The sequence below is a fragment of the Gadus chalcogrammus genome, chromosome 16 (genome assembly GCF_026213295.1).
Source record: "Gadus chalcogrammus isolate NIFS_2021 chromosome 16, NIFS_Gcha_1.0, whole genome shotgun sequence".
Lineage (NCBI taxonomy): Eukaryota > Metazoa > Chordata > Actinopteri > Gadiformes > Gadidae > Gadus > Gadus chalcogrammus.
Genome location: NC_079427.1, coordinates 27716007 through 27734459, shown reverse-complemented (window position 1 = coordinate 27734459; position 18453 = coordinate 27716007). Strand labels below are relative to the sequence as shown.

Genomic DNA, 18453 nt, shown 5'->3' with positions numbered 1-18453 from the left:
ATACTAATATATTATATTATATTAGTAATATTCTATAAGTAATATTATATATACTAATATATTATATTATATTAGTAATATTACATGGTTAATCAATGTATTTTTTGGCAGTACTATATTGTACATAACATATGGCCATATCACCCAGTTCTGGCATATAATTCCTAATTCCTTCTTATTCATTTTCTTTCAGGACATCGTTGAGTCCATTGCCACCAGCCCTCCCACCTCTCCCTCATGCTCCTCCACCCCAGGCACCTCTTCCACCACCCCAGACACCCCTTCCAAGAGGAGAGTGCCAGGGAGCAGGCGAGGCATGAGGAGAGCGAGGCAAAGTTGGCGGAATGGTGGAGAAGATGTGATTCTCCACCATTCTCTCAAAAGCTGAGAGAGTGTGTGTGTGTGTGTGTGTATTTTTAGGTGTGCGTGTGTGTGTATTTTTAGATGCGTGTGTGTATTTTTAGATGTGTGGTTCAGTGTTTCTTATTTAAATAAAGTGTTTCTTCTAAAGTGTTCTTGTTCTTAACCGATTATTATCCAATACCACCTTTAAAAAATCCTTTATTTAAACATGCCAATTACAAAATATAAATACCATTTCAGGTTAAACATCTTTACAATGGGTCTCAGGGTTTTTTCTAAACAAGGGAACAGGGGCGCTGCGCCCCGATACTCCCGGCGTGCGCCATCCTACCAAAATGCCGACTGAACCTGTCAGACTTGGATCTGTACTTACATGCTGCTGTACAACATACACTATTTCTCAAAACGATCTTTTCTCCGCGAAAATATCCCAACACCACCACCTGACAATGTGTCTGATCCTCAAATAACTTATAATTACTCCAAAAATATTCCGATCCGAATTGGAGTTTCCCAGACCGAGTCGACATGCTAACGGCACAAAGCGGTTTCAATGAACGACAGAAATAGTTTTGATCAAGAGTTTTGCGAGAGCAAAACGAACAGTCGAACAGTCGAACAGGGTTCCCTGTTACCAGGGAACCCGTAGCTGGGAACTAAATGGCAGCTGCACGGCCGAATTAGCCCAATAAAAGTGTAGTAACCCAGAGAACCAGCTACAACATAGTTTTCATCCAAACGAGCCGTCTTTAGCGAACGGTGAATTGCATTGCCTTCTACGAGCAGTCGGCTTTCAGCCGCGAACTTAGGGACCGTCTGCAAAGTGCAAAACTGAATTGCATTGGCTTCTACGAGCAGTCGGCTTTCAGCCGCGAGTTTAGGGACCGTCTGCAAAGTGCAAAACTGAAAACGACAACAATAGTAACATTTCTATAGCGTCGCCATTATTGACTCTAGAGCCCCAAAACTTGTTCCATAGAGGCATGGCACAGGAGGTCTACCATGACTAACGCTACCCTGAACCACCTCCTCAGGATCAGTATTGAGGGGCCTGCAATTGATCAATTTGATTTTGACAAGGCAGTGAGCCGTTGGGGCAGTCTCAGGAACAGACGGATTCTGTTGTGATTTGTCCTACTTAATAAAAGTTTAGCCAATATTTTTGAAATTTGTCGTGTTTATTTACAGGGTAAAGTTGTACAAGTCTACCAAAAGTTGATAGTATTTTAGTTTTTCAGGATGACCACAAGAGCTAGAATTTCTCTCTAAGATAGCCTCAGAATGTACCATTTAATCATTATTTTTTCAAAGGCTTCGCGCCGTGGAAGGGGGAGACCCCCCTTCCACACCATCCCCCGCCTCGGCCGCGTTGCTCCCTCGGCTTTGCGCAGGGGTCTGCTCCCTGCTACTTTTTTTTTCTAGAAAAACCCCTGGGTCTTGCTCGTTGCCCGAGACAATGGCAGCCAGTCTGTCTCTTGTAACATTACCAGGGGTCTGGTTATCTGCTAGGGGGCCACGGGGAGGTTGGGGGTCAAGCATTTCTAGTTCAGCATCCGCATCTGGCTCTAGCATGTCGCCATTTTCAAGGCACACATTGTGGAGAAATGATGACGTCACAGGGTAGGGTTGTCCCATTTGACAGGGGATTGGTTAGGGGTAGCAATGAGCATGAGCTATGAGGGTAAGAGTTAGGGTTAGGGTTGAGATGTAGGGTTGAGACAGTGAGCAAAGAAACGGGAAAGAGACGGGATTGGGCCTAAGAGTGCAACAGCTTATCAAAATACAGGTAGGCCTAGGTATACTAAGAGTGCAACAGCTTATCAAAATACAGATAGGCCTAGGTATACTAAGAGTGCAACAGCTTATCAAAATACAGGTAGTATTAACAGCTTATCAAAACACATAGTAATAGATTTACTTAAGAGTGCAACAGCTTATACAAATACATAGTAATAGATTACTCTAAGTCCAACAGTCTTTTCAAAGAAAATCCTTAACATAGGCTGACTGTTAGTGTTAACTGGCATGCAGTGAAATGGTGAAATGTGCCATCTAATGAGAGAAATGGCATTTGTTTCCACTAAAAGGGCCAGTAAATATTCCTTCACGGGCCGGGTCTGGCCCGGGGGCCGCCAATTGAATAGCCCTGCTCTACATGTACATGTCAGGTACATGTAGTAAATGAAGTCTACCAGCTTGTGTGTCCGAGCATGTTACACACACACGTTTTTACATGAACAAAATATAAAAAAATGATAATGATAGTATGATATGAAAAATATTTTATGAGACGGATATTTTTCATATCATAACATAGGGCTGCACGATATGGGAAAAATATGATATCCCGATATTTTTTGGCTGAATGGCGATTTTGTTTTATCACGCTGTGGCATGGGCAAACAATGGAGACTATACACATGTCCATATTTCTCCCACGACCATATAACAAGCGCTAACGATATCCAGTCTACTGCATGACGATTCTTGGAAATCGCCATACATGCAGATCCCACATGAAGCCGTTTTCATTTAAAAAATAGAATGCGCCTGTACAGGATGAAGAGGTGCTGTACAAAAACATAATTATAGTTTGCCTCAAAAATGTTAAATTGTGTATATAATTATATAATTTTTTGGGGGTCATTTGGGCACATAAATGACAGGGTCAGTCGTAAACCGGAACCAAGCAGTTATTATTTTTTTTTAGGTCTAAAGGTATGGCCACACCAACCGCGTTACTCGCGTTAGGGGCGTCCAAACTCGGCATTTTTGCATAGGGAACCATTGGTGTAGACGCGTTACATGCGTTGAAGCGTCGCGTTAGGGGCGTTAAGGCCGATCCATACCTCCGGATACGGACAGTTTCATCCGGTCCCGGAGGTGTCTAGATTTATCTATCTATCCATCCATCCATCCATCCTTTCATCCATCTATATATATATATATTAGAGCTGTCAGTTAAACGCGTTATTACCGGCGTTAACGCAAACCAATTTTAACGGCGTTAAGAAATTTATCGCACGATTAACGCAATTATTTTTATTAAAAAAATAATAATATTTTTTTTTTTTTTTTCTCAAAACAAAGAAGCAGTAGCCTGACTGCTATGTTCAAATGACATTTGTTCAAAGCAGTCGTTTAATTGCACTATAGGCTCTTTTTTTGTATCGTCCTGTTTTGATCAGTATATGCCAAAGTTGTTATCAATAAAAAATCATTTGCACAAGGCAAGCCGATGCACTTCACCATGTTGATAAGAGAATTAAAATGAGAAGAATTATGGGACAAAAAAAATCAAGGGATATTTAGCATAGAAAAATAATTTGCGATTAATCGCGAGTTAACTATGACATTAATGCGATTAAATATTTTAATCGCTTGACAGCTCTAATATATATATATTGTATTTGACGTTTTGTACTTATATTATACTATATACCTGATATTTTTATTTTATTGTTTATTGTTATTGTTCCCCTGCTTTGGCAATGAGTTGTAACTGGTCATTTGACAACATTTTGAGGAGATAATCTGCGGGTTGGTGAGGGGTGTCACATGCCACCGCACACTTTTTTTCGGATGACACAAAGCAAAATCATCTCTACAGATGTCATGTTTGCGATTGTCGATGACGTTAATTTGTGAAACGACAGTCACTGCCCTCTAGAGGATTTATTGCGTTACATCCATAACAACGCTGAAACCAGACGGAGGTTTGAAGGGTAGCTCCGGGGGCAACGTTTGGGGCGACGGACGAATTTCGTCCGGATCCGGAGGTATGGATCGGCCTTTGGGCGCGGCAGACGCACGTAATTACGCACGTAAACGCAGTAACGCCCGGAGTTCAGAAATGTGAACTTTCAACGCTCCAACGGAGTTGGGTCTGTCTGCGTCCTGCAAGACGGAGGCGTAACTTGTAGTAGGAGGCGTAACTTGTAGTCGGAGGAGGCGTAACTTGCACTAGGAGGCGTAACATGTAGTCGGAGGCGTAACTTGTAGTCGGAGGAGGCGTAACTTGCACTAGGAGGCGTAACATGTAGTCAGAGGCGTAACTTGTAGTCGGAGGCGTGTCTAGTACTTTTCTAAATCGCGGAAGTGATCTGTATGTAGCAGTGGTGCGCGGGTACATAAATGACCGCAACTCGGACCTCAAATATTAGGCCTTAAATGTACTTACCGTCATGAATATCGGAAGACCCGACTTCAATGAAGATCTCGTGTGAACCGTGATTTACAACGCTTTTTGTTTACCGCGAAAAGAGAAAGATCTCGCGTGGACCGCGATTTAGAAAACACGTTACGCCTCCTACTACAAGTTACGCCTCCGTCTTGCAGGACGCAGACAGATACTATTGCTCCAACGCGTGGCGCTTAGCCGCGATAGCCAATCAGCGTGGAGCTTGACCCGACGTCACTGGCAGTGAGTAGTGAGCTTGGACAGAAGCATACGGCCGACATCTTTCTTTATTCTGGGTGGAAATGGTAACATAGTTACGCTATTAAATGCGTTTATGGAAACATTTTTAGCGAGAAATGTGCATTTTACTTTCATAATGTTCGCTCGGTGAATGTGAAGGATGTTTGGTTTGATAGTTATGACGAAGAGGGAACGCTCCGTTCACTTGCATGGACAGAGTATCTGGATGCTAAGCAACCTCAACGTCTTGGCGGACTATTTCTCTGCTGATCAACACTACGAATGCTGGAAACACACCAGACACACCATGTGAAGTTATTTAACCCGATTATTATTATTATTATTATTATTTAATCGAACCCGATCTAAACTCTATCACCCAAACACGGCGGCGTTTGGGTTTCCTACCTCGGACTCCAGCGCAGCCACGGCCGACAACTATCTTTATTCTGGGTGGAAATAGTAACATAGTTACGCCATTAAATGCGTTTATGGAAACATTTTTAGCGAGAAATGTGCATTTTACTTTCATAATGTTCGCTCGGTGAATGAAAAGGATGTTTGGTTTGATAGTTATGACGAAGAGGGAACGCTCTGTTCACTTGCATGGACATGGACTCATCTAGCTGCGTTGGCGCGTTGACGCGTTGGAAGCGTTGAACCATCACACAATGATCAAGCGTCAGGTTAGGCGCGTTACTCGCGTTATCCAACGCGAGTAACGTGGTTGGTGTGGCCGTACCTTAAGGATGTTGCCTGTTGGTGTGGAGACTAAAATAAATTAAGTGGCCCCAGCTTAAATAAACGACTGCCTACCAGGAATAACATCCACACTGAAAGGGAATTAACCAGCATCACTACTGCGTTGGCATTTTAAATAACCAAACATCTCAAGAGCACTTCATGGTTTGCAAGTTATTTTAAGTAGGAAAGAACTTTGATATCCAACAGATATCTATTCTCTGGATTCCAGCGCTCTGAACATGGAACTGAAGACGGGATCCTCAAAGCGGCCATCACCAACAGGATAGGTGTCCCCCAGACTAAGAGACCCAACAGTGTGTGTGAGAGCTCACCGTCTGGCTGTCAGGGAACTCCATCCTGATCAGCTTGTGAGCACACTCCTCAAAGTCCAGACTGAAAACAAGCAGAACGCCGTGAGTGAGCCAGTGAGTAAGTGAGCGAGAGACGGACTGACTGAGTCTGTGTACACACCTGGACTGGATGGCCAGGTAGATTGTCCTTCTGAAACTGACCAGGTTGACCTCAGTCTCGTCAAAGATGGTCATCTTCTCCTGTCCTACACACACACACACACACACGTTACTCAGAGCCCTGGGGTCAGCTGCCTGGTTCTGCTCCTCCTTCTTCTCTCATATTACCTTCCACCTCCGCCTCGTCCTCATCATCATCATCGCTGTCATCTCCCTCCCCCCCGGAGTCACTGCTTCCTTCATCCAGGATCTCTGCAACACAACAGCATGCATTCATACAGACCATACTATAGTATTCACTAATGTATTGATCTCTGCAATATGACACATAGACCACACTATAGTATATCCCCTCGATATACACACGATAAATCAATATATACTTTAACTATTCATTATTGTTATTACTATGTGTGATACGCATTTGAAAGTGATAGATATTTATAAATAGAGATAGCATGTGTTGGGGAGTAATGGAATACCGGCGAATGTACTGGCGTTACGTATTCAGAATACAAATTATAGCTAACTGTATTCCGTTAGTTACAATTTATATAGTTGGTATTTAGAATACAGTTACATTGTTGAAATCAATGGATTACATGACGATACTTCTGTTTCAGCAGTTTATTCGTGCTTTCACACCAACAGCATTTAGTGCGCACTAAACGAGTTAGGTCCCTTGGTTCAGTACGTTTGCGGGAATAGAATCACCTCACTTCGATGTGAACCAAAACAGCCAAACTAGACCTCCCTGAACAGCTGGTCTCGGTTCACTTCCAAACGAACCCTGGTACGGTTCGCTTGAGATGTGAAAGTCAACGCACATCGGTCCGATCCAGTTCTACAAAGCATATGCCACTTTGGACGCAACAGGCACCAGCTCAGCCGCAAGCATTATGGGAATTATTGTTTGATTAGCGGCAACTCCAAGACTAGCAGCAAATTGTATTGCAGATGCATTTAACACATTCAGCACCAGGATGAGGGAGAAGGAGTTCGACCGGTCCACTACTGTATGAAACAAATCACTATCACGAGTGCAGCCCGCTGGATATCCATGATTATTTAGACGCTTTTCCCAACTTTTTTATCTTTACCCCGCCCCAGACCTTCTCTCTCTGCGATTTTATAGGCAACACCTATGCACTTAGCTCAGTGAAAAAAATGTTAGATGTAATAGCAAATATCTTTCGCATGAACATACCCTTATAGTATTTGTTCCACTAGAGCAAATAATATAAAATAGTGCACTTTCAGGGAGACTTGGGCCTAACATTCAGCCAGGTTGAACAGAAGAAACACCAAAATAGGCCTGTTTAGTAAGCTGGATTTGATGCCGCATTCCTACACTTATAAAATACAAATCAATGTGGAAGTAATCCAAGTATTCAGAATACAATGCTCAGATTGAGTGATGTAACGGAATACGTTACATACTACATTTTTGGGCATGTATTCTGTAACTGGATACAATTTAAAAGTATCCTCCCAAAACTGGAGATAGCTATCTATATATAAATATCCATCTATACAAATCTATTTTATTACACTTTAGCTTCACTAGAACAATGTGAAATAATGAGATTCTGGCTGTAAGGCGACCTGGAGGGTGAGAGTCTTTACCCCAATCAGCGCTATAACAGTCATTGGGTTCGTATAGTTCAGTGTATGGGCTGATTCATGGTAACACACCTTTCTTGATGGTTTTGTATTTTTCCTCATTTTCCAGGAAATCTGGATCCAACTTGAAGACGTCTGTATGGATAGAGGAGAGGTTCATCAACATGTCAGGGATACAGTCTACATCCTCTGATAGAGGCCCCTGGCAGGATGGGCGATGTGAGCCTCCATCATGTTTGATGAAACGGGTGGGCTCAACCAACACAAAATATATATAAAACCAGGTCCAATAATGTGTTGTCTGAACCACATCTCAGAGTACAGTTCTCAACTCCTTTCATCATACATTTATGTTTATATAATTATAAAGCTTGTGTGGTCGACGTTTGGCAGTGTATAAAACTGAATACAGTAATTGTGTGTCTTCTTGTGTCTGCACATCGACCCACATCGCCATACATGGCCTGTTCTTTTTGAATCCCTCAAACAAAAAGCACCACAGCAGCGGTTGTGTATGTGATATGGGCGTGGGCCTAAATTTGACTAAACTTGGTAGGCACGATAACCATTATAAGATCACTTTATTTTGACACGTGTAATGTATGTTTTAATACAATCGATTCAGTCAGTATGTGTGGTGGATGGCTTGTGAAGCAGCCTCTCCTGGCACAGAGTCAGACCGGCCTCTGGGCCCTCAGGCATCAGCAGTAGGACTCACTGAGGAGGTCTTCGGTGTTGTACTCGTCCTCAAGGGGCATCATGTGGGTGAACTGGTCCTCCTCGTCCACCAGGTCCAGGCCGTCCGGAATCACTGGGTGATCTTTGAAGCCGTCCTTGCGGATGGCAAACATCACCTCTATCATGTACTGGACACGCTTGTCGATGGCAGACTCGTGAAGGATGTTCCGCAGACGCTCAAAGATGGCTGTGGGCGGAAATATTAGGAAATAAGTTTCAGGGTTTGTTAAATATAAGGAACACGAGAACTTTGTGATGATCATTTATATCAAAAATAAAACACAAATAACTTCTCCTAAAGTGTAGGTGAGCTCGCTGTTTCGGCTTAAATTCAAACAGATTAGAAAAAGTGTTTTGGGTTTAAGAGTTCTAAGCCCAAAACACTGCCATGGGTCGTTATCCCATGCCGACGACCCACGGCAACTTTGTAATACTTTTTCAGTACCGTCGTTGAGTATGATCGTTACAATATGCGAGTGGTACATAAATTGCTTCACACACACCGTAGTGTTGCACTATAAGTGTCCCAAGAAACCGAACCCTCACTCGGAGACATCTCAAACCTCGGCTCGGACGGCGCTTCACCCTCCACAAACACCGTAGCGTTAAACTGGACGGTCCGGGAAACCTGAACGTCTCTCGGGAGTGCACATCCAAATCAGAGCTGTTCAGATCTAGCTCCAGCAGCCACACTCAAATTGGCACTACACTACAAGTCTTCAAATGCTGAACCCTCCCGGACGTCGCAGTCCACAGCTGTCCAGACGGACGTTGACACACACACACATGGCCGCTGGTCTCTATAAGAGTAGGGATTGACCGATTATCGGCGCCGATATTCTGCATTTTGACGCATATCGGCTTCTGCCTTTTTTTTTTATCCGACGGCCGATAAGAGATCAATTTAAAACGGGGTTATTTTGGCTCTGATGCAGCCGCGCCTCTGTCTGCCGTCACTACGCTGTCTCCAGCATTGTCCCACCTACAGCACCATCTGATTGGTTACACGCTGTGGTTACACGCAGAGCCACGACGGGTAACAGCCAATCAGCAGTGAAAGCTGTGCATGCACAGTGCTCACAAACACGGCGGAGAGGAGAAAAGTTTTTGTCTGGTTTAGTTTCGAGGTAAGTTAAGGCAGCAGACTCGCGAAATTGTAATAAACATCCCAGTCCTCTAGAACTCACAACTACTAGTAACATTACTGTGAGTCCATTACCGTTATTGAAACATAAGCGGCAGCTCTGCTCGCTAGTAGTCCGTTAATCACTCGAAACAAGGTTGCTGATAATATTGATATGGAAATAGTCTGTGATAGAAGTCTGTGTGTGAGGGAGAGAGTAAAAACCTAATAACCTCAATTCAGTCCAGTTTTATTGCAGGGAAGCACGTTAAGCGGTGGTTATACTTCTACAACTGCGTAATGAGCTATCCAACTGCGTAACCACAGACCCCTCAAACCCTTAGGGTTTAAGGTGAAGGCTGATTAGCTTTTAGCGCAACGTTAGCCAAGCGGTCCGCTTTCTCCTTCTCTGGCTCTAGACGCTCAGCAGACTGTAGCAAAACTCTACAACTCACGACTACTAACGTTACTGTGAGGCCCAATACGTTAGCAGCAGCTGTCCGTTCCTATGATAAACACTGATTATTAAAGTGAAGATGCTGTAGGCTATTAAGTGTTTCCAAACGGTTTAATCACTTGAAACAAGGTTGCTGATAATATTGATAGGGAAATAGTCAGTGATAAAAGTAAGAAGTTTGTGCGTGAGAGTAAAACTCAGTTCGTTATATTACAGGGAAGCACGATGAGGGGATGGCTAGAGCAGTGTGTGTGTGTGTGTGTGTGTGTGTGTGTGTGTGTGTGTGTGTGTGTGTGTGTGTGTGTGTGTGTGTGTGTGTGTGTGTGTGTGTGTGTGTGTGTGTGTGTGTGTGTGTGTGTGTGACGCAGCTCGTGAGCAGCAGGTGAATACCTGAGCGCTCCAGGTTTTAAAATCTAAACCGCACCCGTTGTAACTGCCGTCGTAAATGCAGAGAAGTGTTAAGATATGATAGCTACTGGACTACTGTTTGCAATGTGCCTCATTGCAGTGATAAAATCGGCTTTCAAAGCCGCTTTATTCACCGGTAGAATATATCCACAAAGGAGGTGGTGCGTGTTTGATCCCACGCCAGAACACCCAGCGGGGACAAAACGCTCCTGGACAAACTTTTCCAACTACACCCGACCACTGTCAGCAGACGAGTGGACCCTCTTCCAAAACGGGGTAAGGAATTACCGAAAAACACTGGACACTAAAAGATTCGAGGACAGACAGAGCTTCGCCTTTTCCGGAGAAAAGCCAGCGAAGTGGATTAAACTCATCTGCATTCTTAATGGATTATACTTCAAGAACGGGACATTCACTACTCACCACAAAGATGGAAAGCCATTTGGATTACCATTTTTGAACTATACTGTGCAAGCATTGAAAAAGTTCCCTCGGCATAGTCCAACCCCCGAAATCCACCGAGCTCACTCGGAGAGTGGATTCAAGCGCAACTGCGCTTTGTGAGAGACGTCATCCAGCCTGCACTCCGTGCGCTCCGACCGTGCAACGGGGGAGAAAACCAAAGAATGGAGAGACAGGTGGGCAGAAATAAACTTGCTTATTTGTGGCAATATAGGAAATCGAAAGCAATAGAGATTATCCTAAATAACAGCACATACCCAGCCCCCCCACCAGCTGTCAATAATGTGGAACTTGTGCAGAATTATTATGCTGCCAAATGTAAAGAATTAAATCATGCCCCATTAGACAGAGCACCTTGGCACCTGTCACTTATTCTAGACCCACCTGTGCACTATCCGGAGACCACTATCTTTACCGAAAGTGAGGTGGAAAAAGTGATCACCAATCTGCCAAATGATAAAGCCAGTGGTTCTGATGGAGTCACTTATGAGACTATAAAAGCCACCAAGCAAGTCTCATGCCAAATCCTGACGCACATATTTAACACCTGCCTGTTAAATGGTAAAGTGCCGGATTCATGGAAAGGTGCCTTAATACACAGAATCCCCAAAAAAGGCAATATCCCGGATGACCCCTCCACATGGAGAGACATTTCACTTTTGCCAACAATCTATAAAGTTTTCATGAAATGTGTGCTAGCCCGCATCCTGCCTTGGCTTGAAACCGGAATACTTTCACCTGATCAAAAAGCCTACATTAGCCGCCAAGGCATGAATGAGCACGTCTTCTGCCTGAAAACGGCTATTGATGACTTTAAACACGACTCCGCAAAGTTATTCACTGTTTTCCTGGACTTTCGTGATGCCTTCGGGTCATTGCCACACAGCGTCATGATTTATGCACTTAGGGAAATACAGCTTCCACAAGTGTATATTGATGTCGTGATGGATGTCTATGAAGGATCTTACATCCAAGTCATTTGTGGTGACACCCTAACTGATCCCATTCAGCTGGATGTTGGTATTAAAACAGGATGCCCCTGGAGTGCGGTGAATTTCATCCTAGCAATCAATCACTGGATCAGGTGGATGCGCCAGTGCGCACCTGAAGGAGTCAGGTCACCAAATCCAGTGCAGGGATATGCTGATGATGTAGAGATCTCATCACGGGACGAGAGCGTAATCCACACAATGCTCCACCGCACTGAGGAATTCATACAGTGGTCTAGATTGGAGGTAAAACACACCAAATGTGCTGCGTTCTATGAGAGGAGCGGTGGAAATCGGTGGTATCAAGCCAAATCCGACAGACCCCCATCCTTCACAATAATGCAGAACCCAATCCGCGTCTACTCAAGGCATGAAACATACCCATATCTAGGCCATAAATTCAATGTCGCTGGCGACTGGGAAGAACAGGTCAAAGAGCTGACTAATGACTACACTGTCAGACTCGACCTCATCGATTCATCCCCCCTCCCGATTCTAATGAAATTCCAGGCAATCAGAGAAGTCGCTCTTTCAAAAATCCAACACCTGTTTGCAAACATCCATATACCTCAGAACATCCTCACAGAGATGACAAACAAGACGGTGAGCCTGGTGAGGAAATGGCTTGGCTTAAACACCCACTCGACCCGTGACATCATCTTCCAAGCCCGCGGTGATGGAGGTCTCGGAGTCCCAAACATTGAGTGGGTCTACACCGCCACCAGAACCAACCACCTCCTCAAGATGCTCAACTGCGACGACGTGACAGTCCGGGAAATGGCCCGTGAATAACTCCTCCTGCATATGCAGCGAAGCAAAATCCCACCTGCGAAGGAGAATGAGCGGCAATTCCTCGGATTCAAAATAAAAGATAATGGAAAACTGGACATCAAAACTGCAGGCTTCGGTGTGCGGTCAGACTGGATGGATCTCAATGACCTGTGCCACCGCTCAAGAATAAATCTGAAGTGGGCGGGGCCCGATGGTACACCTGTTGCACTGAACTCTGTTGTCATGGACCCGCTCATCAATGTATGCGCGACCTTTGAACAGGAAGATGGGCAACACGAGCTGTCAATCAAAACAGCGAGAGCCACAATGCTAAGAATGAAAGTAGAAGAGAGTGCACAGCATTGGACTAGCTTAAGCCTGCAGGGCAAACTGGCACTGCTACCCTTTGCAAACCACTCTGTGTCCCACTCAATCCTCTCAAACACGACCATTGGAGAGGACGTCCTTATCTTTTGCATTAAGGCCCGCTTACAGGTATTGCCAACAAAATACAACCTGGCAATCTGGTATCCGTCACAACACAACCCACACTGCATCCTACATCCCACCCCAGACAATAAAGAGACAATGGCTCATATCCTAAACGGCTGTAGCTTTTACAAAGGACTGTACATCGCCAGACATGACCGTCTGGTGGACTTGGTCTCACAAGAACTCAGACAAGTACAGGACAGAACAACACACATGTATAAGCACAGCACTGTGAAATTGAACTGGTTTGATCATAATTGTACTGATAACAACATACTGTGTAACATCCCAAACACCCCAGACATTGTTTTCATTAACCAAGCCAGAAAATCAGTTACCATCTTTGAAATAGGCTGTGCGTTTGATCTGTATATGGACACTTGCTTCACATCCAAATTCATGATATAACTGCCAATTAATCATACTTGTGTTCGGAAGTCTGGGGCATGTACACAAAGTTGTGCTCCGAGGTTTGCAGATGGGTGGACTGCAAAAGGCTGATGCAAAAAGAGTTCTAAAATTCTGCTCAGTCTCAGCGACCATAGGCAGCCTCCACATCTGGAAGAGACGTTGTGTTGTCTATCCCTGAATGCCATATTGTCATATGCAATGCTTTAACCTCAGCTAAACCATCTTCATTTCATCTCTACTCCTCTGCGTGCTTAAGCATTTTGCACATTCAGTGTCTGGTTAGTTTTCAGATTGAAACCTTCTAATTAATGTTTGGATCAAAAAAAAGAAAACTTTGTTTTGCTTGTAGATCCAAATAAAATAATTTAAACCTGTGTGTGTGTGTGTGTGTGTGTGTGTGTGTGTGTGTGTGTGTGTGTGTGTGTGTGTGTGTGTGTGTGTGTGTGTGTGTCATGAGAAACTGACAGCAAAGCACCGTCTGTCTGAGAGAAAACTGTCTGGCAATAATGTCTGTTTAACTACGGAACTATTTATTTATTTAAATTTTCAGTTGTAAAAGATTAACATTTCAGTTCAGGAAAATTTTAGGGAGCCATTTAATTGTTTAAATTGTGTTATGTTGCAATTCTGATAAGCTGTTGTGTTTATTAAACATACGCTTAAAGGCATTTAAATTAAGTTAAGTGTTGGAGTTTGTACTATTCAAAATTTTGACGCCAATATTTTCCCTTTTTCTGTAAATTAATATCGGCTCCAAATATCGGTTATCGGCCCCCTTGACTACTAATAATCGGTATCGGCCCTGAAAAAACCATATTGGTCCATCTCTATATAAGAGTATACTAAAAGGCACTTTTACATCACCAAAATAAAGGATTGTTAGTTTGGCGAGGTTTGTGACAGATAGATACGTTTTGGACGGTTGGAATCAGTGGAGTCTCAGCTTTTAAGATTTGATATAGTTTGTGTACTTCACATAACATGAAAAACATCGCTACTGCTGTGCATGTAACAGCAGTATTGTTTAGCTACAATGGTTATGATAGATTAATCATTAAGAGCTTTAGGGGTGTGTCGCATGACTGCTACCTCATGTCTAGCCCGAACACGGGCACTCTTTGGAAGAAGAGGTTGCCAAAGCGACTCGCAATGATTATTGGTTTCTGTTAAAATATATCATTAAGGAGCAGGTAGGGGCTAGACATCCTGCTCAAGGATGCCTACTGATAGACAGTGGACATTGGGGATTGGACCAAGAACACTTGGGCTGGAAGTCCAACATCTGTAACGACAACTACGACCACAAGTAATGGGTCCAGTACCGTTGATCCCCCGCGGCGACACCTCTGTGAGCTTGAGACCGCACTCCTTCAGGAAGGCGATGGACACCTCTACGCTGTCGTCTGCCGGTCTCTCCAACAGAAGAGTCAACATCTCCAGGCTCAGGACCTCGTGAGCCTGTGGACAACAGATACGATTGAGGAGGTAGAGGAGATAGAAGACCATGGGTATGATGTAGAGGATAGAGCAGACATGGTCAATGAGGTAGAGGATACCAGATCAGATGTAGGAGGTAAAGGTGAAAGAGGACAACAGACAAGATGTAGATACAGTACACCTTGCGAGATGTAGAAGGTAGAGGAGACCAGATGAAGGACATAAGAGCTTTCAGATAGGCAGCAGGAAGTAGAGAGGACAAGACCAGAGGATGGAGATGAAGCCAGTCATGTATGGTCAGGTCATGTGACTGGAGCGGTCGCGTCAGTCATGAGTTCTTACCACATTCTGGTTGATGAGGTGAGCCACAAACTTGGAGGCGGTCAGACACTGTTGCTGTAAAATAATCAAAGTATTTATCCAACATGAACAAACTCTTTCTGGAGCACTGCATCATCAAACACTACATTAAAAGGTGCGGTGTGTAGGATTGAGGGGCATCTAGCATTGACTATCCTGCCACATATACATTCGACATTGCACATTTTGTTATTTCCGTTAAGGTACTTTACTTTAACAGCAAGATTATTCCACGCAATTATTTACCATGTCAATAAAATAATAACAGAACATGGCAACATCATATATGCTGTTCATGAGAATATTTTGGCTTTAAGACAAACGTATTTTAAAGTCACCAAGTTTGATATTTGACAGCACTGGCCTGCGAATATCCATTTAACCAATCACAGTCTGGTATCTTTGTCATAGTGACAATGGCCACCTCCCAAGTTGTAAGACATGGTGGAGGTAACAGCCTAACCTCTTTAAACAGTGTTTTTACTGCATCCATAGTGGTAAACTACCATAATAGACCTATAATAATCACTATCTGTTATATGTATCGATCATGCATAGTGTTAAACTACCGTGAAAGACCTATAATTATAGCTATCTGTTAGATGTATTGATCATTCATCTCGATAGCAGCCTGGGCTAAAAGCAAGGTTTACCATCACTGCGGTACGTGAATATCGGTTGCTTTCGAAAACATGAAGTTGTACACTTGTAAGGCAACAGTTTAGTGTTTTTAAGAAAGAACGATAATCTACTTTTAATTATCGAACAGGGAAACCACATCCAAAATTAAAGTCTCCAAACTAATTTACATGGGAACGCCTCCAAAGTGACTTTTTATGAAGGAGGCGCCGACACGCCTCCATCATCACCCTCTTGTATTAAAAGTGAAACTCCAGTATAATTGGATTCTCTGAATACATAGTATACTTTGTTGAAAGAAAGGAGCAAGGCTGGTTTAGGCTACATGAGGCTGAGGGGTGTCTCTTCACCAGAACTATTCTTAACCCATTCAGACCGGATCACGCATGTGTGCTTGTTTACCTTTAAGACCGGATCACGCATCAATGCGTATTTACTAGGGATGTGTCGGTCGCGACTGATTCGTTACAAAGAACGAATCCCGAACGTGAACGACAAGAACTGGTTCCCCAAAACAAGAAGAACTGGTTCTTTGATTCTTTTTTTTTAACATCAACCAAACATATGGTCACGTAAATAAAATATACAAACGAACAGAGCTCCGTCTCCCCGCGACTCATATTGATTGAGTCTACAACTTCCTCAAAGATTCAGCCAATGAGAGGTAACAATGGTGTTGGAATGGCACCTGGGTAAACCAATGACAAGGCGGTACCGTCGAATATGCGCGCTTTCTCTCTCTGACGTATCTTGGGTCATACCATTCGACTCATATATCCCCCTACATTTTTTCGAAAATAGACTTGACCTCCATCTGTTTATTGGATAAACACATTTCCCAATCCCAGGAGTCTTTGCTCCATTCTACGTCAATTTAAGAACAAACAAAGAAATTAAACTGCAGTTCGTATTTTTTATTTATGACCATGCAAGTTCTGTAATGCCTGAACAATGAAGAATTAAATGTAAAGTAAAATAAAATTATAAATGTAAAACCATGAATGAAATATAGAGAGTAAGCAAGTGGTATAAATATTGGTGGGACGTTCGACATACTATATAGCAGGCATCTCCAAACGGCGGACTGCGGATTTGACGGTCCTATCCGGACCCACGACATATTAAAAATTATAAAAAAAAGTTTTTTTATTTTAAATTTTTTTTAAGATGTAATCTGACGTAACGAACGAATCAAAACGAACGAATCAAATAAACGAATCGTTATAGTGAACTGAACTGAAAGAACTAGTTCCCGGAAAAGAATCATTTTGCCCATCCCTAGTATTTACCATTAATGCCGGCAAACGCGTCTGTGTCATTTGGAGCAGTGTCGTCTTTTCCGAGACACGTGGCCAATAATATGTACTGTGATTGGCTGAAATACTCTTGGGATGAGTGACAGAGATGATTAGGGATTTTTAACTGACTAATAAAATGCTCTGAAATTGGTCGAAATTAGCATACACGTGGAGGATGTTTTGGTTTGAAAATGTAAACACTGTGCGAGCGATCCGTCATGGCTGACTCAAGTGAAGGAAGCGATATTGACGAAGTCATCAATTCGGATCTTAATGAAATTAGGCAGGATGATTTTAATGAATTAAATGATATCCCAGATGATGTAGGTGTACCAGCCGATCGCGTAGTTAGAGAGCAGTGGATCCAAGCGATGTTTCGAGAGGAAGAGGGGGAAATGCGCGAGTTCGTTGGCTTCCAAGAAGAATGGAAAACAAACAACTTCCACTCACGTGAGAAGATCCCGTATAATCGCAAACCAGGTGCCAAGATAGAAATTCCAGATGTTGTTACACCAATACAGGTATTCTCCCGTATTTTCACGGAAGAGTTGTGGATGCAACTTGTAACGGAAACAAATCTGTATGCGGATCAAACACGGAGCGCAACTCCATCAAACAGCAAGTGGGTACCCGTCACAGTTAAAGAAATGAAGACCTTCGTAGGACTGTGTCTTGCCATGGGCATCCTAAGACTGCCATCACGTAGAGATTTCTGGCGTCAGAAAAAGTGGCTTTTTCGAACGACCATCCCCCAAGCCATTTCAAGAGACAGATTCAACATCATCTGGAGGTAGGCTCGTAAATTGATATCAATGACAAGAATATTTTTTTTTATACTGATTGTGGAGATGACTAGCCAACTAGCTTTTTGTAATGATGATGGGAATGTCACATGATATGATTGCAACGATGATTGCAACGGTAATAATGATTTGTTGCTGATACTAATGCTAATAAATAAATGTCTAAAGGTGATGATTGATAATTGATGATTATGGATAGCAACAATAAAAATGTAATATAATGCAATAGACAATGCTAGCTTATGATGGATGACATTAATAATTATGTCTGATGATAGATAATAATACATAAAACATACATAAATACAAATGAAAATAATACCTCATGATGGATGACAGTAATAATTATGATGTTTGAACTGATAAAGTGTAATTATACAAACACATGACAATGAAAGCTCATGATGATAATAATGTGTAATTCACTGTCCGACTTGCTATGTGT

General features: G+C 43.0%; 1 protein-coding gene across 3 annotated transcripts in view; it reads right to left on the bottom strand.

The window, feature by feature from the left end:
* The window catches only part of cwc22 (CWC22 spliceosome associated protein homolog), a 37482-nt gene that overhangs the window by 7240 nt on the left and 11789 nt on the right, over positions 1-18453 (bottom strand). For all 3 annotated transcript variants that reach the window (XM_056612246.1, XM_056612248.1, XM_056612247.1), the window contains exons 8-14: positions 15251-15304; positions 14794-14929; positions 8339-8545; positions 7693-7755; positions 6166-6249; positions 5999-6083; positions 5860-5920 (exon numbers count right to left, since the gene is read on the bottom strand). In XM_056612246.1, the coding sequence (XP_056468221.1) occupies positions 5860-5920; positions 5999-6083; positions 6166-6249; positions 7693-7755; positions 8339-8545; positions 14794-14929; positions 15251-15304 (690 nt within the window). The remainder of the gene's footprint in view (positions 1-5859; positions 5921-5998; positions 6084-6165; positions 6250-7692; positions 7756-8338; positions 8546-14793; positions 14930-15250; positions 15305-18453) is intronic.